Raw genomic sequence first — 27,195 nt, 5'->3', positions numbered from 1 at the left:
CCTTACGGAACCCACCCCGAGATGGAGTCAGAAGGCCTCGAGACTCAAGTAGCCAACTCAACCTCCGGCTCACCATGCGTTCGAGCTACATCCAAAGAACGTTGGTGAGGCTAATGGGGCGGTAGCTGTCCACCTCCAGTGGGTTCTTGCCAGGTTTCAACATGGGGATTACGATACTTTCCCGCCATTGCGACGGGAACTCACCCTCAACCCAGATGCGGTTGAAAAGGTCTAGGAGCCGTTGCTGGCAGTCCACCGAGAGGTATTTGAGCACCTGACAGTGGATGCAATTTGGCCCGGAAGCCATATCAGAGCAAGTGGCTAGGGCACTATGGAATTCCCACTCACTGAATGGAGCATTCTACGATTCAGGGTTGTGCGTGCGAAATGAAAGGCTCCGACATTCCAACTGCTCTTTCAGGGAGCGGAAGGCCAGTGGGTAATTCGCTGAAGCAGAACTCTGAGCAAAATGCTCCACTAAGCAGTTTGCAATTGTGTCAGAGTCAGAACAGACTGCTCCATTCAGTGAAAGCGCAGGTACACTGACAGGGGTCCGATAGCCATACAGTCGCCTAATCTAGGCCCAAACCTGTGATGGAGAGGTACGGAGGCCAATGGTGGAGACATACCTTTCCCAGCACTCCTACTTGCATTGGGGAATGAGGTGGCGGGCTCGCGCTCGGAGCCGTTTAAAGGCAATGAGGTGGGGCAATGAAAGATGCCACTTGTGACACTGGAGTGCCCGCCTGTGATCTTTAATCGCCTCTGCGAGCTTGGGCAACTGCCAAGGCACAGTCCTCCATCGAGGGGACCCAGAAGAACAGGGAATGGCAGATTCTGCGGCAGTAACAATGCCGGTGGCGACCGAGTGAACCACCGCATCAATGGCGTCACTGGAAATAGGCTCAATAGTGGCACTGGAGGTGAACAAGTCCCAGTCAGCTTTATTCATAGCCCATCTGCAGAAGCGCCCAGAAGAGTGACGCTCTGGCAGTGACAGAAAGTGGTCACTACCACACAAGTCATCATGTACACTCCATTGGACAGGTGGTAATAGGCTAGGGCTGCAGAGTGAAGGGTCGATGGCTGAGTACGTGCCATGCGCCACACTGAAATGTGTGAAGGCACCAGTATTTAAAAGAGAAAGGTCGAGCTGTGCCAATACTTGCTCAACAATGCTGTCTCGGCCTGTTGCCACTGATCCACCCCACAGAGGGTTATGAGCATTGAAGTCACCCAGTAACAGGAAAGGTGACGGCAATTGGGCTATCAGCGCAGCCAGGACATGCTGCGGGACATCACCGTCCTGTGGAAGATAGAGACTGCAGACAGTAACAGCCTGGGGCATCCACACCCGAACAGCAACAGCCTCTAAAGGTGTTTGTAGAGGGATAGATTCACTGTAAACAGTATGAAGCACGTAGATGCAGACGCCAACAGATACCCTCTCATTAGCTGTCCGGTTCTTATAAGAACCCCTATAGCCACGGAGGGCAGGGATTCGCATTGCCGGAAACCAAGTTTCCTGAAGAGCAATGCATTGGAAAGGGTGAAGGCTGAGAAGTTGTCAGAGCTCAGCAAGATGGTGGAAAAAACCACTGCAGTTCCACTGGAGGATGACATTGTCTATGGCCGAGAAAGGTGTGAAGGGACCGAGGAGGCAGATTACACCGCTGGGTCACCTGCTGCCACCGACTGAGTACCAACGGGAGCGACATCCATCATGTCTGAGGGACCGACGAGATCTAAGTCCTCAGCGGATGCCAGAATCTCCACCGCATCCTAAGATGCAGAGCTTGTAGGTAGCGGTGGAGTGGGTGCCACCGCAATTTCCTTAGTCTACGGCCAGCTACCTGGGGCTTCTTCAGCCCCTGGGGGGTGTCTGGTTTGCCACTGGTAGGAACCTGGGAAGGGAGTGACCCAAAGCTACCCTTCCTAGCGAGAGAAGCCAAAGAAGACTTACGCTGCTCTGGCTTAGAAGTGGGGAGGGGTGTTGCTCCCGAGGTAGGGAGGGAAGTGCCCCCCCACCATAAAGGGGGCAGATGTGGTCCTTTGGCTCTGAGAGCTGACTGTATGTGGTGCAACGGATGGTACTGTAACAGGAGTGACAGTGGTGGCATAAGATGACGTTATGTGTACGGGATGAAGCGGTTCAAATTTCCGTTTAGCCTTAGTGTAGGTCACTCGGTCCAGGGTCTTGTATTCCATTATTTTCTGTTCCTTCTGTATAATCTTACAGTCCGGCGAGCAAGGGGGATGGTGGTCTCCGCAGTTGACACAGATGGGAGGCAGGGCACATGGAGTATCGGGATGGGATGGATGATCACAATCGCGACATATGAGGCTGGTAGCACAGCAGGAAGACACATGGTCGAACTTCCAGCACTTGAAGCACCGCATCGGGGGAGGAATATATGGCTTGACGTCACAGCGGTAGACCATCACCTTCACCTTCTTGGGTAATGTGTCACCCTCGAAGGCCAAGATGAAGGCACTGGTGGCAACCTGCTTACCCCTCGGACCCTGGTGGACGTGCCGGACTAAAGGGACACTTCATCGCCCTAAGTTGGCGCGCAGCTCATCATCGGACTGTGAAAGAAGGTCCCTGTGGAAGATCCCTGGACCATATTTAAGGTTTTATGGTGTGTGATAGTAACAGAAACATCCCCCAGCTTCTTACAAGCGAGTAATGCCTGTGACTGGGCAGAGGATGCTGTTTTTATCAAGACTGATCTGGACTGCATTTTTGACAAGCCCTCCACCTCTCTGAACTTGTCCTCTAGGTGCTCTACAAAGAACTGAGGCTTCATGGACAGAATGGATTCCCCATCAGCTCTCGTACAGACTAGATATCACGGTGAATATGTCTCTCTGTCATTCATAGCCTTTCGTTCCTCCCATGGTGTGGCCAGGGAGGGGAACGATTTGGGGTCATACATGTTTGCATTAAAGTGAGCCCTTGAACGCTTAGAGACAGCTGGTGGTTGGGCACCGGCAAGAGAAGATGTGTCATGCTTCATTGCGTGTCATCCACCCTGATGCCACCTACTCCAACCTAGGGCCCTCCCCACGGGTGCCACCCAGCCACAGCAAACGCCACCTGGCAGGATGGCCATTGCTGGGAGTCCCGATGCCCCAGGGAGATAGGCGTCTACTCCATGGCATATGTGGGGAGTTAACAGTGCAGGCATCGGTGACCACCGTGTTGTCAGGGGGCTGCAACCAACAGGGTACATGGCGGCCCCACCACAACGGACTGGCTACCGTGCTGGATATTAGGTGACAAGTGGCCCATGGTGGTTGTCAGTGCAGAAAGCGATACTGCAGAGTACATGGTGGAAATCGCACCCAGGAATGTATCCTCGCCCAAGAGATGGAGAGCGAACAGGACTGCAATGCAATGATGAATAAGCTGGCTAAAGGTCTCAATGCACGATGGACACAACGCACCAAGTAAGGCACCCTTCCCCAATTGGCTCACTCTTTGGAATAATTTTGAAACATGGTGGTCAACCCTAAGAGGGGACCATAACATAAGCACCGAAACATTTGAGACTTAGTCGCCTCTTACGACAGGCAGGAATACTGTGGGCCTATTGTTACCCCTGAACCTGCAGGGGGCAGTTAATAGGTCCTCGACATCTTTACCACGGCCAGTAACCTTGGTTCCACCCCACAAAGGATTATTGGCATTAAGATCATACAGAAGTAGAAAAGATGGGGGCAGTTGGGAAATTAGTGCAGCCAATATATGGGGCGCCACTGCATTATCTGGAGGGAGGTAAATGTTACAGATGGTAATTTCCTGTGTTGTCCTCACCCTGACAGCCACAGCTTCTAAAGGTGTTTGAAGGGGCACAAGTTCACTACAGACAGAGGTAAGGACAAAAATACCAACTCTGCCTGATGGTCTGTCACAGGCAGTATGGTTTTTGTAGTACCCCAATAACCACAGTGAGCGAGTGTCCGCATTGTGGGAATCTACATTTCCTGAAGAAGAATGCAAAAAGCATGAGTAACACTTAGGAGTTGCCGTAACTCAGCCAAGTGGGACAAAAAACTACCACAGTTAAACACGCTTTCTGGAATAGGACCTCAGGGGACGCAAAAATCTGCACCTCATCATCAGACGCAGAACCGGTACAAAGTGATGGTGCTGGGGCCACCAGAGGGTCCTGTTTCTTAGCAGATTACTTCTCAGTTTGATTGCCCTCTCGCCTCTCTTTAGGGACCCGCTGGGAGGATTTCTCTGAAGTAGCTTCAGGCACAGAGGAAGACTGAAGCTCTTCGTCCAACAGCTTGTGGCTTCTTTAGCCACTGGCGAGTGTCTGCTGTGGCATTAGTGGATACCTCGGAAGTGAGACCACCGAGGGGCCCCTGCCGCATGAGAGGAGCCAGAGGAGGCTGTTGTTTTTCCGGTTGATGGTAGAGGACAGACGTCCCCGATGTTTAGGAGGGTACTGCTCTTGAAGCAGGTACTTTGGGAGCAACAGAAGAAGATGAGTCCCCTACTAACATGGGGGTGGATGTATTCTGGTGGCCCAGAGGACCTGCTGTATATGGCAGAGATTGCGTAACTACTTTCGCTTGAGAGGGTAACGCCAACTTAGCTGCAGCATATGTGGATATCAACCAAATAGGATGCAATCATTCAAATTTGCATTTAGCCTTTGGTAAGTCAGCCAGTCCAGGGTCTTGTACTCCATAATTATCTGTTCCTTTTGGAGTACTGTGCAGTCTTGCGAGCAGGGCGAGTGGTGCTCTCCACATATGACATGTGGGAGGAGACACACATGGAGTATTTGGATGTAGTGGGTGTCCGCAGCCTTGATGTGTGGCGCTGAAATTGTAGCGGGAAGACGTGTCCAAATTTCCAGCACTTAAAGCTCCACATAGGGGGAGGGATGTATGGTTTGACATCGCAGTGGTAAACCATCACCTTGACCTTTTTCAAGCAATGAATCACCCTCAAAGGCCAAGATGAAGGCACCAGTAGCAACCCTATTGTCTTTGGATCCCCTGTAGATGCGCCGGATGAAATGAACACCCCGCCATTCTAAATTGGCGAGGAGCTCATCATCAGACTGCAAGAGGAGGTCGCGATGGAATATAATCTCCTGGACTGTGTTGAGGCGTTTACAGGGAGTGACGAAAACAGGATGAATATTACCCAGCTGGTCACAGGCGAGTAACGCCCAGGACTGGGTTGGGGATGCTGTCTGAATCAAGACTGAGCCATTTCTTATTTTGGACAGCACTTTCACTTCCCCAGACTTATCCTTGAGATATTAAAAAAAACTGAGGCTTCATACCTAGAAAGGGGTCCCTATCTGTTCTGCTACAGACGTAACACTGAGGTGAATATGGCTCTCTTCTTTCTGTAGCCTTATGTTCTACCCACGGTGTAGCAAGTGAGGGAAATGATTTAGGGTCATACCTGTCAGCATTGTATTTGATCTTCCTCTTCTTAGAGACTGCTCGCCCCATTCAGTCACCAGCAAGAGACGGCTTGATCCGCTTCATTGCGGGTCATCCGGCCCTGATGCCACCCACTGTGAACAGGGGCTCTCTCCACGGGCACCACCCAGCCACAACAAAGGCCACCTGGCAGGATGGCCATTGCTGGGAGTCCTGATGTCCCAAATAGATGGGCATCTACTCCTTGGCATACACGACGAGTTAACAGCGCAGGCATCAGCAGTGCAATCCCTGTGTTGCCAGGGGGTTACTACCAAATGGGTACATGGCGGCCCCACCACAACTGACTAGCTACCATGCTGGATATCAGGCGCAGAGAAATCCGATATTTTCAAGGGGGCGAAAGAGGACAGTAGACAGCAGAAGAAGATGACATACCCCAGAAGCTGTCCTCACAAAAATATTTGAACCGCAGGTGGAGATGCAAAGCTATGACAAGAAAAGATGCAGGCAATCAAATCTAATGGCACTGTGGATAACTGGTGCACCATGTAAGGCATCCTTCCCCAAATGGACCGCACTTCTGTGAATTTTGAAAGTGGAAGGTCAAACCATAAAATGGGACCTGAACTTACAGGGCCGAAAAGTGGGAGACTCCTTTTAGTCACCTCCCTATTCTAACCCACACGGGGAGTCACAAAAGGTACAAACACAATATCCTTGATGAATCCCGATTAAAAAAATCAAATGGTGTCAGGCCTGGGGAATGTGGGGGGCGTGCAATTGGTGCATCATCCATTGATCTGGAAAGAAGTCACTGAGAAAATTTCAGATGTCAGTCAGGTAGCGGGGTGGTGCACCATCTTGCATGAAGTAAACATTTCATTCTTTGTCATCCTCTTCGATCTGCGATATCAATAATTGTTGTAACATATTCAGGTACACTATTCCATTGATGGTTCTCTCATGGAAAAACGGGGAGCTTTGTTTTAGCTCGATGCACAAAAATTGTTCAGTTTAGGGCTATAACGAACATGTTGCAATGTTCAATGTGGATTTTCACTGCTTCAAATCCTAAAGTTGTGTGTTAACCTTGCCACTTAACTGAAAAGTCGACTCGTCAGAAAAGATGATTTTGTTCAAGAAATGTTCATCCTCATGTAATTGATTTAACATATCCACAAAAATGTTCTAGTGAGCAATTTTACCAGTGTTCTTTATTGCTTGTACCATCGTCAATCTGTACGCTTTCCAATGCAAACGGTTTCTCAACACACACCAAACAGTCATATGTGGGATTTGCAGTTCGCGAGATGCACGCCAGGTTGATTTCGTAGAACTGTTGGCAAAACTGTCTCACTTGCTCAATGACATCATCAAATGTGCTTGGACGAGCTGACAATTTCCCATGTCTTATCAAGCACCCTGTTTCTACGAAACATTTATGCCACTCATAAATTGTAGGTCTACCAGGAGGTATCGAAATTATGCTGAACTGTTGTCGCCGACTTCGATTCTTCATACCAAAACACACAGCTAGCATGCTCGGGTCCAGTGAAGGCAACCATCTTTAATGCAACTGCTGCTAGTGCTCCTTACCGTGCAATGCGGCACTAGCAAACTACATGAGTCAAAACTTGATGTATTTCTCTACAAATTGACACTACAATCACCTCTGTAGGTACTATAAATTAATTTATATGAATTTTCAAAGTTGTAAAGTCCTTTTTGAAACACTCTGTACTGTGAGCACATCCTTAACCACTCGTAAAAAAGTAATAGGCTTTCAGAAACATACATTTTAATAACCTTAACTATTCATACATCCACTATATTTGACATCCTGACTCGAAGTTATTCACACATCAAAGAAAACTTCTGTCTCGAAAACATTACAAGTCAAATGAAGAGGCTATAATAGCTGTAGATTGGTAGCATGGAATAGGGAAAGTGATTTTTTTCCTTTTCCTTGAAGATTTTTTCTTCCGTTCAATAATGATGCTCAGTCATAGGCAATCAAAAATTAGCATATGGAGAGCATAGATGAAAAGTAAAGGCATAAGAAAATGGGTTGCTATGCTCTTACTTCTTATCAGAGGACCAGAAAAGAAATAAAACATGAGTGATCTCATATTTGTTTTGGGGTGAAACGTGAGAGATCAACTGATTTGTAAAGGCCACGACTAACCACCTGCCCAAACGTCATAACAGCACACTTACATATTCTGTGTGTATGTGTATTTTTGAGTTATTTATTTTCATTGTATTCTGGTGACAAATCCCATATCATTGTAAGTTGATCCATGGATACATAAACAATGAGCCTCATACTTGTTTTGGGGTGAAATTGATCAAACCTATATTTAGTTATATATGCATAGCGCAGGCAACAAGAAACGATTCCACAAAACCTCATGAATTTTGTTTCAGTAATTTTTGAGATAATGAGTGGAACATTACGTGAAGTGCAATTAATTGGAACAAGAAATCACCCTAGAATTTTTATTTCAATTATGTTGAATAATCAGCATCAAAATTAATAATGAGAAAAATTGAAATATTTACATCTACAAATGTTTCATGTTCCTCAACTTCAATACACTTTGGAAACACATACATGAAACAATCACATTTGTCAATAGAATGTACTGGTAAGATAAGTAAAATGCCCTTTATAGGCTCTATAGAGATATTGGTCTCTTGCACAACACAAGAACTCACATCAGAAATGCTGAAGCAAATGAAAATCTTCAAGAAGTTACATCTTTGTGAATATATGCATTAAAAAAATCACAGCCCTAATGCCAAACTGTTAATGAAAGACTGATAACTTTCTGTGGAAACTGCTCAGTTTGAGTACACATGTATGCATGAAATCAAAACCAGGGAAGTGCAGAATAAAAATATGGGTATGTACATTTGCTACAAATGGATACTCTTGCAATCTTCAAATACATACTGACATGAAGGACAACCAGAGAGAAGTATGTCTGGGCAACATGTAGTGCCGGATATGGTTGAACCATATTTTCAGCCTAGTAGTGGATCAAAACAGATAATTTGTTTGTTTCCACACTGCTGTGCGAAAAATTATGGGAGTGGAACTTTACATTAGTTGGTACTCTAAGACCCAGTAAAAGAGAAATATCTCAAGGGTTTTGCCAAATGCAACAAAAAAGGAAAAATCTTCATTACTTGAATTCACAAAAGATGACATCTCATATGTTCCAAAGAAAAAGAAGTGTGTTATTCTGCTTTCAACACAGCACCACAATGACACTGTTGAAGCAGAAAAACATAATTGCCCATTATAATAAGATTACATGGACAGTTGGCACGAGTGATATGATGGCAAAACAATAAAACTGCATACATACAACAAATTGTTGACCGTACTGAATGATGACGGAGTTGATGGACATCACTGCTCTCTCTCTCTCTCTCTCTCTCTCTCTCTCTCTCTCTCTATATATATATATATATATATATATATATATATATATATATATATATATATATATATATATATATATATATATATATATACACTGTGGCCACAAAAATATCCAGCCAGGCAGAAAGATTCAACAACACAGAAGCATTTCCTTCAGGAACTTTTCACAGAATTAGCAAAGGAATAATGAGCAAGAAATAAAACGGAACTACATACAGAAGTTGCAAGACTCGTGCATAAAGTGCAAACAATCAGTGTGCCAAAAACTACAGAACAGTCATAGTTGTGGCAAAATGTTTACAACGTTAGGAGAAGCTATCTAACGAGGCTAAATTTATTTGTTATTTAAAATTTTAATTTTGAAATCTGACAGCAAAATTACTACATGCCATGGATTTTAAATTATGTATGTTATAATTGTCATAATGAATTTTTTGTATGACCATGACTGACAATTTTTTACAATATTTACCAGGAGCAATTAGGTCAGCCATCTTGGTAACCTGAAAGTTTAAAATAATCTTGGTAGCAGAACAGTTAAGTAGGCTACATTAATGTTTTACCAACATGAGGAAAGCAAACATTCATTTTAAATCAGATGGAAATTAATTACCAAGAGAATTAATGCAGTGTGATCAACCTTACCCTTTCCAAGGCGTTTTCCAGAATCACAGTTCAGGATGTAGTCTGCTCAATATTAAAAATTCTTTTCAACGACACTGTTTGGATTATCTGCAATAATTTTACTACACTCTCAGTTCTGAGAAGATACCTAGCTACAAAATCCAAATTCCACTTTGTTTTCAGCAGGATTGGTCAATGAGGATTTTTCCACAGGCTGCCTCAGATCTTACTGATTAGTGCAGCTAATGCATGTAGTCTTAGTAAGAATAATGAAATGAGATGCACATGGAACACAGATTACAGTACACTATTGCGTACTGCACAGAAATTCAAAATCTCAATTTTGATAGCGTATCCAGAATTTCTCAAGAGTTTACCCAGTACTGCAACATTTGTCAAAGTCTCACAAATTTGTACATTTGTTTTGGGGCACTGATACACAATGTGTAGCAGACTAAAACATTTGATTCAACTGTACTTATTTTGTGGTATTCAGCAATCGCTGCAAATGAAATCACAATAAAAATTTTGTAAATTTATCTGCAAAATCTGTAATTATGGCATGTTTAAGTTTAATTACAGTTACATTCACAATTGTAACAAGGCAGTTCTCACAATTATGCCCACTGAGAGCAAGTAGGCCTACTTGCCAGTCATTCTACTTCCCTGTAACCTTATAGTTTTCATGAGTGAATTCTCTTTTTGATCCAATTAAAAGTAACATTTGTCCAATGCAACAAATTAGATGGCCATACGGTAGAGGTGAGTGTGTGTCGACAAAACATGAGAAGAAAAAAATAGTTAGTAATTAACACAGAGCTATGTCTGACGAATTCACCACATTTTAATAGTCAAAGACCAATTATAAACGCTTCCTATCATATATTTTGGGCAGTGCAATGACAGGTTTTGAGATCATCATCCAGATGCGGATGCTAAATTTGTGAGGATCATGTTGGAGTTACATAGCAGATTAAGTTGTTTGGGATGATAAACATGTTGTGACAGTTTTTAGACCCGCAAACGTCACATGCAAGCGGTGACATTATGAAACTAAAGAGCCGACACATTAAATAGAACTGCTCATTGTATGGATATCAGTGTGACTGGAAACTGTCACTTCAAACTAAGGAAAATCATTAACGAAAAATTTAATTCTATATCAAAATAACATTTAAAAACAATGGACACTAAAAGGGATTCCATTGTCACAGGAGGGAGAGTTGCAATACATTTTCCAACAGTCAGAAATTAATATAACAAAAACCATAAACAGAAATAAATTAAAGATTTATTGATGATCACAGTTTTTTACCTTCCCTTCAAATTAGAGTATCAGAAGTTTCTTAAGTATGCTGTTAATCTTCTTTAAAACTTTGTCATGGATGGGATAGTGAATGGACATATATGTTAAAGCAAGACAGGGAAATTAAAGCAACCCAAGGAGTGCTTCCAGAACTTTGACAGGCTCAAGGTAAATAATGGAGTTCAGAAATAAAGATGCTGGTGTCAGTGTTTTATGAAAATGATGACTGCAGCAGAAAAATGCCTAGCAAGAAAGAATGTGTCATAGTAAAAATGGGAAACGTGTGTGCAGATGCAAGAAAGACTCTTGCTATGTAACATTTCTGAATAATATGTAGAATTCCATGAAAAGTATTCTAATGCGAAAGTGAGTTTATTGTCTCTTTTCAGTCTTTGGCCAAAATGGGTTGTGGCCATATGTGCAAGGAGCACACACAATGTATGTGTATGTGAGATCCGTCAAAATGCTGATATTTTCTGCTATAAAGGATTCTGGAGTGGATTACAAAGATGCAATGGAGCTGCTAGGCAAAACTTGCAGAACACATGAATAATGAACTGAATGATGAGCTCCTTATGGACGTCGACGAACTTATTACTTATAAACAATGGACAGACATAGATTTGCACAGCTCTTGAAAAAAAAAAAAAAAAAAAAAGGCACAGTTCACTGGAAGATTTTGATGAACTGTGTTGCGTGGAGTGGGAGGGAAGGGAGTGGGACAACAACAGACAAACTGCCCACACACAGCTTCATGGCAACACTGCCATCTTCCTATCTCCAGTTTCAAAAGAATAATTTGAAACGAGATGAAATTTTAGTACAACTTGATTTTTCTGAAAATTACAGATTTATAACGCAAGATGCTACTCAAGGATATCACTAGAGCAATTGCAAGCAACTCTTCAACCATTTGTGACTTACTATAGAGACGAATCAGGTGGTGTGTTTGTCATGAACTTTTGTGTTTTTAGAGACTGCTTAATTCACAGTGCAACTGCAGTTCATGTTCACACACGCATTGGCACAGCATAGGTTGAAAACAAGCTGCATCACATACATTCTGCATGGAGCAGCTAGCCAGTAGAAGAATTGAAAAAAAATCTCAAAAATGGGGTCAACGGAAGCGTCCGATTCCACCCGTCAGCTTTGACCCGTGACGTAAGGCTGTTGTGGTGTGTGACGTCACGACAGTGCGGGATTTAGTTTGTGAGTGTGGCGTGTTTGTAGGTGTAGTTTTGATGTGATTGGTGGTGCTCTCTGGCGGTGTGTTTATGTGTTGTGTGTTAGGTGATGTTTTTGGTTTAGTTTGTGTGTGTGGTGTGTTTATAGGTGGCGTATTGTTGCGGTCGGTGGTTCTCTCTGGTGGTGTGCTTATGGGTAGTGTGTTATGTGGCATATAGGGTTCATTTGCGTAGTAGCATTGTACGTGTGTGGTATCGGTAGTGATTGTTCTTTCAGCAGAATATTTTTCAGTGAGTTAACGATTTTGGTTTTGTTATATAGACGTTATTGTGGTTTTTTCTTTTCATTGTGTGAGAATTTTGGTAAATTGCTTTTTTTGTCTTTCATTGTCTCTAATAGAATTTCATTAACTATTTGGATTTTTGGATGAAGTCACGAAGTGTTCAGTGTGTCATGGAGAAATGAGGCTTACTAAAGTTCCGGCGTCTCGGACCAGGGAGGGCTATATGTGGAGATGTACGGATAAAAAGTCAAGGGAAGAGTTCGATTCCAATTTTGATATTCTACGTTTTTTTTTTTTTTTTTTTTTTTAAGTGTAGTGAAAAGTTTGAGTTTTATAGTGTGGTATCGGTAGTTGCTGTTGACCTATATAGGTCATGGGAAGTGTTCGATTCCAATTTTGTTGATTTTTTGTGGTTTTTGAGGTAGTGATGATTCTGGACGTGGTGGTAGTTTTGGGTTTTATGATTTGGTATCTGTAGTTTCTGTTGACCTATATAGGTCAAGGTAAGTGTTCGATTCGGCTGGATATTGTCTTTAGCTGATTTTGGGAAGGTTGTGGTCGTTTTATTTCATCGTTTTTGTCGTTTGATTTAGTGGTGTGTATTTATTTTTATTTTGTCCCCACCCAAAAATCCCCAATTTCCCCCCACTTGTCCCGTTAGTTTAATTATATTTTTGGAGGAATATGTGTGTGATGGTTTGTCAATTTATTTTTGTGTTTGATGCCATGCCTACGTAATGATGTCATAGTCGCGATATGGGAGTAGTTGTGAATGGTTGTTTCTGCCATATTAGTGATGTCATTGGTCAAAGAAGACGGATGGAATCGGACGTTTCCGTTAACTCCAAAAATTTATGCATGCATTACCATGATTTTCAGATTCACAGAGAGTGGAATTTTTTGCAACAAGTCATGGTAAAAATGTATGTGATGGTATTGGAGCTACCATAAGTGCATGGCATCACAAGCTAGTCTGCAGCAGCCTACAGAAGGCTACAATCTAACACCTCTTTCATTATTGACCTGGGTACAATATACTCTGGCATACAATCAATTATGTTTCTATAAATGAGGTGAAAACTGCATAGGAGTACACACTATTTAAGCAAACTTACACTAAAGACAACACACACCCATGCCAGATGGAGGACTCAAACCTGCAATGGAGGGAGGGGGGGGGGGGGCGGCTCGTAAACAGTTAACAGTGACAAGGTGCCTCACAGACCGCTCACTGCTCTGCTACCCCACATGGCATTAGAATTATTCCAGGCACGGTGAGCCATCATCACTCTTCTATGGTGGACTCTGACAATGTGCAGGTGAGCAGATTGTGTGGCTATAATTATAGGTTCATGCCCACCATGTGCCTTCACAGTGTATCTGTGTCTGGATTCAAAAAGCAAAAGTGGCAACATACATCCAGGTTGCTGCTATTTATGATGACAAAATGGAACTTGGGATGTGTCGCAGTCTGCTGCGGAGCAAGAGGTCACGTATTAGTGAACTTCATGCTACAAGCAAGATCGTTTCCCTGACCGTATTTGACAGACATATGTTGCAGAGTACAGTAGCTACAACTTGGGAAAACTTCTGATCTAAGGACAAGTGATTGATTTTTGGCAGTTAAGGTACATTAATGACAGGTTATGTTGTGTTAATCTACCTATATGTTGATACTTAATAATTAAACCATTGAGGGGGGGGGGAGGGAGGTAAGAAGCACAAGTTTTTATGATACTTTTTTTCAAAATTGTCTTCTGCAACAATTGTTACATCATCAAATACATCCATGTCAACTTTTGTTGTACACAAATACTTTGGAATAAAACTTTGAAATTTTGAGAGTTACATTGTGGTATACTTATGCAGTGTATTACATTTTGACTTGGATATGATAGATAAACTCCAGTGGAAGACTTTGCAGGAGAGACACTCAGTAGCTCGGTACGGGCTTTTGTCGAAGTTCACCGAGGAGTCAAGCAGTATATTGCTCCTTCCTACGCATATCTCGCCAAGAGACCATGAGGATAAAATCAGAGAGAATAGAGCCCACACAGAGGCATACCGACAATCTTTCTTTCCACGAACAATACGAGACTGGGATAGAAAGAACCGATAGAGGTACACAAAGTACCCTCCGCCACATACCGTCAGGTGGCTTGCGGAGTATGGATATAGATATCACTTGTCCCTTTTGTGCCACCACACTTTGAGAGTCCACATTTTTCGAGCGATTTTTCATTTTTTTGTAATTTCTTGTGCATGTCACTCAGTGTGAGTGAAAGATGTGGACATGATGTGTTGTGTGTTTGTTTATCCCACAGCTTACAAAAAAAAATATTATCTCCTTCCTGAGTGAATTATATTTGGCATGGTGGGCACCTACAATATGTATCTTTTTTAACACGTTTCATTGTCATGTGGTTGCCAAGTAGATGTTATTAGGTGGTAAAAATTTCACTGGACCGTGAGGAATAGTTTCTAAAATTATTATGCCCCGAAGCCGGCTCTAAAGATTGATAGGCAAACGCGCATTGCATTTTTCCGGGCGTACCACCTTCTTTCGCGAGCTTTAATTCTGGAACAAATTCCCGGGGCAGACTAATACTTTGTACATGAACGTTCTGCAAATAGTAGCATTGCTGTGCTTACTTCAGCCAAATCTGAGACTATGAGCTGAAGCCCCTAGTTGAATGACATGGAATGAATCCTTGGTAATACTTATCCACGGAGAGCATTCACACTATTTATTTCCAAATTTAAGTAAATTATTTTGGTGCCAGTATGTTGCATTATTTTGTATTTCATTTCCAACTTCATTATTCACTAATCAGGGCAGAGAGGGCAAGAAACTAAGCTGCTCTCATAACGTTCCTAATGATTCGGAGATTTCCTTGAAACACACGCGTATTTCTACAAATATGTTGCGCATACGATACCTCTGCTTCCTCGGAAGCCACCTCCGCCGCCACCACGTCCATAACCGCCACCGCCGCCTCTTCCACGGAAAGACATTGTTATTTCACTACACTCACATCCGCGTCGATAGTTAATCTGCAAATGAAACAAAGAACATACCTTCTCACACGTACATCAACGTTTTTCCAACTACCTCGTGATGAGGTCAATTCGTATACCTTGCACTTGTTACGTTTTTCACACTTACGCTGACACGTATTGGTTCACGTCTACAAAAATTTACCAAATCATTCCACGAAATTAACACCACTTAAAAAATTATGGGACGATAATATTGTCATCAACTCGCTCACACACGCACATGCACCATTCAAATCAGCACCACGCGTACTCCACAAACAAACACAAACATAACCATTAGTAAAGATATAATATTCTAACGATTTGCTGAGCGTTTGAACATCTTTGGTTTTATTTTAGATTTCTCTCAATGAGGTATATAAACAGTTTATATAGGTCGCTGATTTCTCTACTGTTTTTGAAAACACACACACACATTTATTACATAAAATTGCCAAAATATATTAGGCTTATATCTTAAAGCTAATTTAAATATCCATTTTAGGATTCTGGCAGAAGGCGTTTAATAGTAATATCAATGGATACAGTTAATGCTGAGCTCTGGTTCTGAGAACAAGACTATCCCGACACACACGTTATCCACAGCAGTTCGCACATTCAACGGAATATGTTTTGCGTTTTATCGTTGAAGACGAAATATGTGGTGGGATGCAAGATGTGATGCGTTTATTTATTTATTTACACGTCAAGTTCCGTAGGATCAAACTGAGGAGCAAATCTCCGAGGTCATGGAACGTGTCAGTACATGAAATAATAACATAAAAGGAATAACAGATAAAAATAAATGTTTATGAACCCGAAAAAGTCAATCCATAAGTTTATGTAAACGCAATCAACAATACAATAAGAATCAGCTTAATGTTTCAAGGAACTTCTCGACAGAATACGAGGAGTGACTCATGAGAAAACTATTAAGTTTCGATTTGAAGGCGCTTGGATTACTGCTAAGATTTGTGAACTCGAGCGTTAGCTTATTGAAAATGCATGCGACAGTATATTGCACACCTTTCACAAGAGTTAAGGAAGTCCGATCAAAATGCAGTTTTGATTTCTCCCGAGTATTAACTGAGTGAAATCTGGTTATTCTTCGGAATAAACTAATACTGTTAACAAGAAATCGCAATAGGAATATATATATATATATATATATATATATATATATATATATATATATATATATATACACAAAAATATACATACTTGTCTGTGCCCCAACACTCATTCCTGGGGCACCCTCCCTTGACTGTACCCCACTCAGACCCCACATCACAGCCATTCTCAACATTGTGAGTAATGACCTTTAGCTGTCTGTTGCTAAAGTAAGAGGTGAACCAGTTGCGAGCTGCTCTCCGTATTCCGTAATAATCCAACTTCTGGAGCAATATTTTGTGATCAACACAATCAAACGCCTTAGTTAAATAAAAAAAAATATGGCTAGAGTTTGAAACCTGTTGTTTAATCCATCTAGTGCCTCACAGAGAAAATAAATCTAGCATTTTCAGTTGTTAAACGACTTCTAAAGCCGAACTGCACATTTAACAGCAAATCGTGTGATATAAAATGATCAATTATCCTTACATACACAGCCTTTTCAATAACTTTAGCAGACACTGATTGCATAGAAATAGGTCGAAAATTATCTACATTAGCCCTTTCTCCCTTTTTATAAAGTGGCTTTACTACTGAGTTCTTTAATCGTTCAGGAAACTGACCATTCCAAAAGGGAAAATTACAAATATGGCTAACTACAGGGCTAACATGTGCAGCACAGTATTTTAATATTCTGCTATGAACTCCATCATAACCATGAGAGTCCTTAGTCTTCAGTGATTTAATTATTGAATCAATCTCCCTCTTGTCTGTATCTCAGAGGAGTATTTCAGACATCAATCTCGGAAAAGCCAAGAAAGTTATATGATTCCCTGTAGAAACTAAATTTTTATTTAATTCACCAGCAATGCTCAGAAAATGATTGTTTAATACTGTATATATACCTGACTTTTCAGTAACAGAAATATTTTTACTACAAACTGACTTTTATATTGTCGACCTTGTGCTGTTGAGCAGTTGGATTAACTTTCCTTTCCAGCTATTTGAAACGAACTGTAGTAGCAACACAGTAGAAGACATCAAGCTATTCTAAATTCTAAGAGATAAAAACCGGTAGGGGAAATGATTGCAAAATTGCTGGAAATCTACATTTAAAGTAGCTAAATGATTGTGCCTAGAATATAGTGTTCTTCTTTAGAACATAATTGCACGTGATTCATTTAAGCTTCATTTTGTGGACTCGTCATTTTTAATGAATGGAGATGATGGATATTGGGGTCATGGGAAGCGTCCAATTCCTTGTTTTTGACCCTTGACGTAGTGTTGTGTTGTGTGATCGTTTGTTACGGTTACATGTTTAGTATAAGGAATTTTTAATTCGTGACAGTCCCATATAATATGTAAAAGCTCAAAGGTACAATCATTCCAACAACTGTGACCAATACTGTGACATGTATTTAAACTGCAAATGCAGTGTTGTACTGAGGAATATTATAAACCACAAATTAATTTCAAAGCTGTGAGCAAATCAGTGATTACTTTGAATGTAACTGTGACGTGAAAGGCTGTACTGCATGCAACTTAGTATTACTATAATGATTACTGGAATGTTTTTTTTTTTTTCAAATATATCATTTTAAAATTTTGATGGAGCTTTTCAACTTTATTTTCAGCCACTGAAATGATTAATGGTGGAACCCAAGAAATGCAAAGAGAGGCGAGCAACAGAAATGGAGATACTATTGTAAATTTGCAATTGCAATACAAGAAGCTGAAATACAAGGTGAGGGTTTATTTTAATGTAACAGCTGGCATTAAGAAAATTAATACATCAAATCTGCACCTACAGAAGACACACATTATTAATAACCATAATTAACATTAAGGAATAAACAGATTGGTACATTAAATGTAAGAATGTGCCCCTGAAGAGGCTTCTGCAAGGTGTTCATTTATCAGATTTATAAAATATTCTTACAGTATGCTTTTGTAGAATAAATAGTTTTTAGACCTGAGCTGCATTGCTTAAAAAGATCACACTGTAGAACAGATTGAATAAAAGTGTGCTAGCAGATATGTTTATGGGTCAATACAGAGAGGAAGATTTTCAAGCACAAACCATTCAGTACTGACCTTTTGGGGTACCTTTTTCGCTTGGTGGTGCCACCTCATTTTGTTATCCTGGATGACTAGGATTTTAACACCTGGATTAAGAACTAAAAGCACGCATGGTGGGCAATATTTCACGAATTCCGGAGTTTTTCTTGTTGGTGTTTGGAAATTGTGTTGGGTTGTTACTATTAGGTATCCTGTGTACTGGTTTACCATCTTTGGTTAGGTTACAGTTTCATATTAACTATGTTACTGTGTTTTGCTTTGTTACACTGTGGGCTTCATTTAAGATAAAGTGGAGGTTTGGATAGTGGATTTGACAATTTGGGTGTGTTGGTTTTCGGTATTGTGGGTTTCATTTTTGCTGCTATGCAGGTCAAGCTAAATTTGCAATACCATGTTTTACAGTAGTGTGTGGGTTATTGGTATTTTGGTCTTCATTTTAACTATATAGGTCGAGCAAACATTGTGATACCAATGTTTTGTTAAATGTTGAGAATTTTATAAGCTTTACTTTTGTTTGGGTGTGGTGGTGTTATAGGTTTTCTCAGCCTGAAACAACCTTCTTCCTGTGGTTGCCCTCTAGTTTCATTCTGTTGGTGGAGTTCAATATTTCACATGTTATTTATGTTTGTCAGCAGGTGTAACTAGTGATATCATGGTCACCATATTCTATGCACTTGAAATAGGTGTCTCCTCCCCCCCACCTTGATGACATCACTGGTCAAACCAGGCAGCAGCCATCACAACTTTTGTCAATATACGTTCTATAATAGTTTGAGCATTGAGTCCCTTTTACTCTGATTTTATTCGTGTGATATATTTTGTGTGTCATTTAATTGATTACAAATAGATTCATGTTTCAAGGATCTTTAGGCTATTTTTATCAAAATTATGTATACTGCATATGTGTCTTTTTTTATCTTTATGGGAACATATAAGCCATTTACAGGGTACCAATCAGCTTGGTGGCTTAAAAGTAATAATGAACATATTAGTCTCTCTCATTCTTCATGACACAATTAAGAAATATTTTATCTACATCCTAATAAAAGAAGCAATCATTTTAGTCTTTCATGCTACAAGATTTTAGTCAAATATTTCTATAGAGAGCTGTTGTCCCAAAGAAGCAATTTGATTTCAGATTTAAATTTTGTGTTGCTACCTGTCACATTATTAATGGGCAAACAGCAGAAAATTTTTGTGGCTATTGTTGAACATTTTCTGAACTGTTGGCTTAGTGATAAGTGGTTATTATGTTTTCTTCTAAATCTCAACTAAAATAACTTTGTGACTTACATCTATAGTGGGGACAGGATTGTTGGTTGTCCACAGTATTCCACATACTTCAGCGAGCAATAGCTGTGCACACACACTGCAAATGGAGCAAAATGTACTTCCAGATTGTAGTTGTCTTTAGCAGCAGCGGGAAGTACATTAGAGAGGGTGACCATTAAGGTAATAGTTGGCCTTCCTCCCTTCCTCCGCCGCCCACCCTTCTCCCAAGCATTTAGCTACATGGAGAGAGCACAATAGGCTTTGCCTGGGAAAGCTCTGTGGTGCCTAAAAATTAGTCAATATAGTGGGCACATGGGTGCTAAGAAAGAACTGCAGTTGGCTGAGTTCAAAGCTGCTGCCACTTGATGCAGCAGAAAGTCAACTACAGATTTGTTTTACTCAGTGCCTAGTTTGCTTACGAAAAATCAATTCAAGCTGAACTGTGATTTGCACTACCCTAATACAAGACACAAATATTATTTTTGTGTAAACTTCACATCTTTGTTTCTGATTTACAGCCGAGTTATGTACTGTGGTGTAGAGGTATTCGATGAGCTCCCATCTAACATAAATCAAGTAATTGATCTCTGCCAATTCAGAAGAAAATTTAAAAAAAAACCTCATTAGAAACTCCTTCCACTAATTATCTTTGTGCAATGATTTAAATTTCCATTTAGCTGCATAACAAGCAGTGTGTTGTAAACTGTCCTCTGTAATTACATACTTACATTACAGCTTTTTAAAATACCAAATTAATCAACTAAATATTAAGTTACCAATAAAAGACAATTTTCATCTCTCCTTCTAATTCACTAATAACATGTCACTGGCATAAACAGAACCAGTGTTAAGGCTAGTATTACGTGAGAATATTTCTTTGACAAGGAAATATGTTCAAATGTTTGTCAGATTTCTTAGAGAAAGATTTTTGACATGGCGGTTGAAAGGGGTATTACGCTGTCATCATATTTTTCGTCAATTTTCAAGATGGCAGACAACAACTTGTTATCATGCACTGCAGTTGCTACTACCACAATTGCATTGTGTGCGTATTTGGAAGAAAAGGAAACATACTTGGATAAAGTCATAGGTATTATGTCGAGACCATAGAAGCATTCAATAAAATTTGTTAAGAGAGCTGCAAGTGGAGGACTTCAAGTCTTAAATTACTATTGAATGGATGAGAGTGTATTTCTTGATACAGGAGATAGGTACTCTAGATTGCAACATAGCAATCGAATACCGCATTGCACATTGTTGTTGTTGTTGTGGTCTTCAGTCCTGAGACTGGTTTGATGCAGCTCTCCATGCTACTCTATCCTGTGCAAGCTTCTTCATCTCCCAGTACCTACTGCAACCTACATCCTTCTGAATCTGCTTAGTGTATTGATCTCTTGGTCTCCCTCTACGATTTTTACCCTCCACGGTGCCCTCCAATGCTAAATTTGTGACCCCTTGATGCGTCAAAACATGTCCTACCAACCGATCCCTTCTTCTAATCAAGTTGTGCCACAAACTTCTCTTCTCCCCAATCCTATTCAATACCTCCTCATTAGTTACATGATCTACCCACCTTATCTTCAGCATTCTTCTGTAGCACCACATTTCGAAAGCTTCTATTCTCTTCTTGTCCAAACTGGTTATCGTCCGTGTTTCACTTCCATAAATGGCTACACTCCATACAAATACTTTCAGAAACGACTTCCTGACACTTAAATCTATACTCGATGTTAACAAATTTCTCTTCTTCAGAAACGATTTCCTTGCCATTGCCAGTCTACATTTTATATCCTCTCTACTTCGACCATCATCAGTTATTTTACTCCCTAAATAGCAAAACTCCTTTACTACTTTAAGTGTCTCGTTTCCTAATCTAATCCCCTCAGCATCACCCGATTTAATTTGACTACATTCCATTATCCTCGTTTTGCTTTTGTTGATGTTCATCTTATATCCTCCTTTCAAGACACTGTCCATTCCGTTCAACTGCTCTTCCAAGTCCTTTGCTGTCTCTGACAGAATTATAATGTCATCGGCGAACCTCAAAGTTTTTACTTCTTCTCCATGAATTTTAATACCTACTCCGAATTTTTCTTTTGTTTCCTTTACTGCTTGCTCAATATACAGATTGAATAACATCGGGGAGAGGCTACAACCCTGTCTCACTCCTTTCCCAACCACTGCTTCCCTTTCATGCCCCTCGACTGTTATAACTGCCATCTGGTTTCTGTACAAATTGTAAATAGCCTTTCGCTCCTTGTATTTTACCCCTGCCACCTTCAGAATTTGAAAGAGAGTATACCAGTTAACGTTGTCAAAAGCTTTCTCTAAGTCTACAAATGCTAGAAACGTAGGTTTGCCTTTTCTTAATCTTTCTTCTAAGATAAGTCGTAAGGTTAGTGTTGCCTCACGTGTTCCACAATTCTACGGAATCCAAACTGATCTTCCCCGAGGTCCGCTTCTACCAGTTTTTCCATTCATCTGTAAAGAATTCGCGTTAGTATTTTGCAGCTGTGACTTATTAAACTGATAGTTCGCTAATTTTCACATCTGTCAACACCTGCTTTCTTTAGGATTGGAATTATTATATTCTTCTTGAAGTCTGTGGGTATTTCGCCTGTCTCATACATCTTGCTCACCAAATGGTAGAGTTTTGTCATGACTGGCTCTCCCAGTCTGCAGTTCATAACCAATAGATGGTGGTCAGAATCCACAGCTGCCCCTGGAAATGTCTTACAATTTAAAATCTGGTTCCTAAATCTCTGTCTTACCATTATATAATCTATCTGATACCTTTTAGTATCTCCAGGATTCTTCCAGGTGTACAACCTTCTTTTATGATTCTTGAACCAAGTGTTAGCTATGATTAAGTTATGCTCTGTGCAAAATTCTACAAGGTGGCTTCCTCTTTCATTTCTTCCCCCCAATCCATATTCACCTACTATGTTTCCTTCTCTCCCTTTTCCTACTGACGAATTCCAGTCACCCATGACTATTAAATTTTCGTCTCCCTTCACTACCTGAATAATTTCTTTTATCTCGTCATACATTTCATCAATTTCTTCATCATCTGCAGAGCTAGTTGGCATATAAACTTGTACTACTGTAGTAGGCATGGGCTTTGCGTCTATCTTGGCCACAATAATGCATTCACTATGCTGTTTGTAGTAGCTAACCCACACTCCTATTTTTTTATTCATTATTAAACCTACTCCTGCATTACCCCTATTTGATTTTGTATTTATAACCCTGTAATCACCTGACCAAAAGTCTTGTTCCTCCTGCCACCGAACTTCACTAATTCCCACTATATCTAACTTTAACCTATCCATTTCCCTTTTTAAATTTTCTAACCTACCTGCCCGATTAAGGGTTCTGACATTCCACGCTCCGATCCGTAGAATGCCAGTTTTCTTTCTCCTGATAACGACGTCCTCTTGAGTAGTCCCTGCCCGGAGATCCGAATGGGGGACTATTTTACCTCCGGAATATTTTACCCAAGAGGACGCCATCATCATTAAATCATACAGTAAAGCTGCATGTCCTCGGTAAAAATTACGGCTGTAGTTTCCTAGTTTCCCCTTGCTTTCAGCCGTTCGCAATACCAGCACAGCAAGGCCGTTTTGGTTAATGTTACAAGGCCAGATCAGTCAATCATCCAGACTGTTGCCCCTGCAACTACTGAAAAGGCTGCTGCCCCTCTTCAGGAACCACATGTTTGTCTGGCCTCTCAACAGATACCCCTCCGTTGTGGTTGCACCTACGGTACGGCCATCTGTATCGCTGAGGCACGCAAGCCTCCCCACCAATGGCAAGATCCATTGTTCGTGGGGGTGCACATTAACCAAAATAATTCCAGAAACTTGTGATGCGATTTATAAAGTACTGAAGGGGGAATATGTGAAGGTAAATAAATGTTTAGCATACTGTATAGGCAATAAGAACTGTTTTTATTTTTTAATAATTTAATTAATGGAATTAGTGTTCCAACAATTAAAAAATTCATAAAAAAATACGAAACAGATGAAACGCTCTTCAATGTGTGGCATCTATAGTTCAAAAATAGACAAAGAAGAATGGAAAGCTAAGAAAGAATTTATTTTAGTATGTGACCATATCCTCTACTTGCTGAAAAGCTGCTTGGATGTTTCCAGATGTAGAGATAGATGGCTGTAGCATTGAATATGGACATGAAGTTGCCTGCAGCATGTTCCATCTGCCCATCAACACACAATTAAAAGCATGCACTGTACCTCAGTGGAACACATCAGCTTCGAAGCCATGTTTACCAACGCACTACAGAGACGTCAGATAGCTGTAGCGATGCCAGTGGTTCAAGCTTTTACATTACACATTGCAGTGAACAGAAGACGAACGACTTTTATGGTCAAATCTATGGCGAGGCGCTAGATTTGATCATATTTATTTGACAACAGGCGAGATTTGACAAAGTTCCCTATTACACCATCAAATTTCTTAGACATAAATATTTGACAAATCTACTTTGACAAAGAAATGTGATGGTATAATACTGGCCTAAGTAGTATTGTGATAGTTTATTGTTAATATAGTGTACAGCTTAAGTTATGTTTGCCTGTCTTCTATTGGTGTGTACCTTGAATTGTTCTGTAGTCCTGAAGGCAAGGATATAGCCAGGATTTTGTCAAAGGTGATTCTGATTATAACTTAAAAAACTCATGTTTTTCATTTATTATTAAAATGTCTGTAAAGAACGATAAACCATTTTATTCAACAGTGATTTCGGAGTTACCATGAACATTATCGACAGGACTCTTGGAATAGAGAGATCTGTGATTGACAGGAGCTAGAACAATTTTTGGTGGCGAAATTGCAAAGGATCTAGAATTATTCAGCCTTAACACTTTCCCTGATTTCATCATTTAAGTATGCATCTGTTACTTTGTGCAACATAAGAAAGATCATGTTATGCATTAAGGAATGTCCTGGCAGATGAATGCATGAGCCTAAAATAGGAGAATTTAGATTGTTATTTATTTATCATATACCCTCGATGCAGCTCTTTTTCATTTAAGCAGATGGGTTGAATCTGCAAGGGAACTGGAATCTGTCAGGAAGGAATTGACTGCGGCCTGTGGTAAGAGACCAACTGTGATGTTTGCTTAAATTGAGAATGGGAAACCATAGAAAATTATTTTTGAGGTTGCCAGAAGGTGGATTCAAAGCACCTCGTCTCCCAAATCCAGGTTTTGCTACCTCATCACACAGAAATACCCCAAGTCAGTGGAGAATTTGGTAAAACTGGTTGTTGTACATTGTTTTGAAGTAAAATAAAGTGCATCACAACAAAACACTGAATTCTGACATTGCATGTTTTTCATTTGATAGTTCATGAATACATGCATATTTAAAGATTTGTGTGGCATTGCGGGCTTCAGTTGTTATAGCTTTACAAGAGCATAAATAGATTTTCGATGTAAGGGGGAGGGAGGGATGTAGGTTGCAGTCCTCCCAGACTTAACCACTTCAACAAATCCTTAATAGCCTACCACATGTACCTTAGCAGTAACAGGCTATAGACCAACAGCCTAACTGTATTCCACACAGGAAACAATGGTAAAAAAATTGATCTGCTGTAACAATTAGAAATAATGTTACACTAAGTAAAATCTTCTGAAAACATGTTGAACAGTGTTTAGTAGCTACAGTTATTTCAGTAATTTTGAAAGTTGATTTTTTCTAAAGAAACAAATATTTAATAGTGCAACCATGTGATAATAAAATCCGTATTTGATGTATACACAAGTAATTGTTTTGTAAATGATATACTGTATAACTAATAATATAATAGCTTTGTATCTCCTTTGAAATACACTATCTGTGTATTTGTGGAAATGCAGCATGTTTACAAAATGTACTGTAACATGAAAAATATGTATACAAAACAGGTTTACCCATTCTGTGCTTACAAAAACCATGTATTCACCACTGAAAACATTTAAGTTATTTTTTGATTTCTATTGGTTTTATAAACTTGCATTTGCTGTGTACCCACTTTATATATACCATTACAATCTCACCAGGACCCAAATTAACCTAAATCTATAAAAATAATCGATATAGATTGTCAAAACACATGAAGATGAGCCCCCAGGACTCAAAATACATCGTGCATCGAAATAAAATCACGATTGTCACTGAAAGCGGTTGTTTTTTATTTTAACAAAAGTAATACAGTCACGGAATAAACACTAACAGAAACCGATAAAATCACAGAAATGGATAAAATGAAATGTGTTTTAATGCACAGACTTTAATTTAATGTTATATGTAATGTTACTTACTGCTCCACTGCCATGTGAAATACTTCAATATTGCAACCCCAAAGCTCTAGCGTCCTCCAAATAAGAAAATCAGTGCTAACATTAAACTGCTGTAGAAAGGAAATTAGACAATTATAGTAGTGTGTACATATTTTTAACATACTATAATGCTCACAGAGAAATCAAAATAGACATCAAAGTAGACATCTAGTGCCACATACCTCACAACAAACTGTCAGATGCCCGATACACAGAATCAGTAATGTATTTCATTCCAAAGATGGACAGACAAACTATTAAGCAGGTGGTCATAATGTTTTGGCTTATCAGTGTATATCCGTCAAATCGAAGTCAAATGACGTAATAATCATTCTTGGGTCAAAAGCTAGGGTAATGAAAGAAATATTGTCTGAATATTTTCACTGAGGTCATATCAGTTATGAACACAGTTGAGTTCAAAAAGGCGTTGGGGGCTTTCAGACATCAAAATGGGTTTGCGAAATACAGATTGGAAAGATGTACAAAATGAAAAATGTAATGTATTCTGTAAGATAGCCTACAGTTCCCTGTAAAAGCGTTACATAACAAATTCAATAATTTTCATTCCGTTTATCATTATGATTTACAAGTGTTTGTAAACATGCATGGATCAATGTCACCGCTCCTAAACATGGTAGTTTATTTTCCATGGCAGTACTTACAGAAACAGTGACATTCGAACTAATGGTTGAAATTAAGTGCTAAATCGCTCGTGTATTATAGGATCAAGGAAGGCGACTGATTGCACACAGTATCACTGCTGTGTGGAGGAAAGAGCTAACAGATTATTCACATAAGCAGAAGGGTGTTACAAATAACAAAACATCATTAGATGATAATACAATGTTCTTAATTACGATGTCAATAGTTTTTGATAATACACATAGGACATCAGAGGCGAGCGAATCCAAAACATAATGAAGTTATATTATTTCTTTGCCAGTTTTCGCGACGTCCGTGAGAACGTCAGCTGCCCTCGTCCCTATACTGCAGGCGACGTGAGATGAGCTCTGTTTCGTTATGCTAAGTAATCTTAACTACATCACAATCGTTAAAAGAAACGTAAAGACAGAATATATTTTTC

General features: G+C 40.2%; 1 protein-coding gene and 1 long non-coding RNA gene across 3 annotated transcripts in view; one reads left to right on the top strand and one right to left on the bottom strand.

Annotated features, from left to right (window-relative positions):
• LOC124722078 (H/ACA ribonucleoprotein complex subunit 1) overlaps positions 1-15,614 on the bottom strand; it is a 71,716-nt gene extending 56,102 nt beyond the window's left edge. Inside the window, exons 1-2 of one of the 2 annotated variants that reach the window (XM_047247274.1) lie at positions 15,408-15,614; positions 15,210-15,324 (exon numbers count right to left, since the gene is read on the bottom strand). In XM_047247274.1, coding sequence (XP_047103230.1) covers positions 15,210-15,285 — 76 coding nt within the window. In that variant the 5' untranslated portion in view covers positions 15,286-15,324; positions 15,408-15,614. The remainder of the gene's footprint in view (positions 1-15,209; positions 15,325-15,407) is intronic. The other variant, XM_047247273.1, reaches the window with a different exon arrangement.
• Positions 15,615-15,874: 260 nt separating this feature from the next.
• Positions 15,875-25,895, top strand: LOC124722978. The gene is made up of 3 exons (XR_007006471.1): positions 15,875-16,067; positions 18,054-18,163; positions 23,925-25,895. It is a non-coding gene; the product is annotated as an uncharacterized LOC124722978 (long non-coding RNA).
• The last annotated feature ends 1,300 nt before the right edge of the window (positions 25,896-27,195 follow it).

Source organism: Schistocerca piceifrons, chromosome X (genome assembly GCF_021461385.2).
Source record: "Schistocerca piceifrons isolate TAMUIC-IGC-003096 chromosome X, iqSchPice1.1, whole genome shotgun sequence".
NCBI lineage: Eukaryota > Metazoa > Arthropoda > Insecta > Orthoptera > Acrididae > Schistocerca > Schistocerca piceifrons.
Note: the sequence above shows the minus strand (reverse complement) of the source record. Positions and strands in the feature narration are given on the sequence as shown.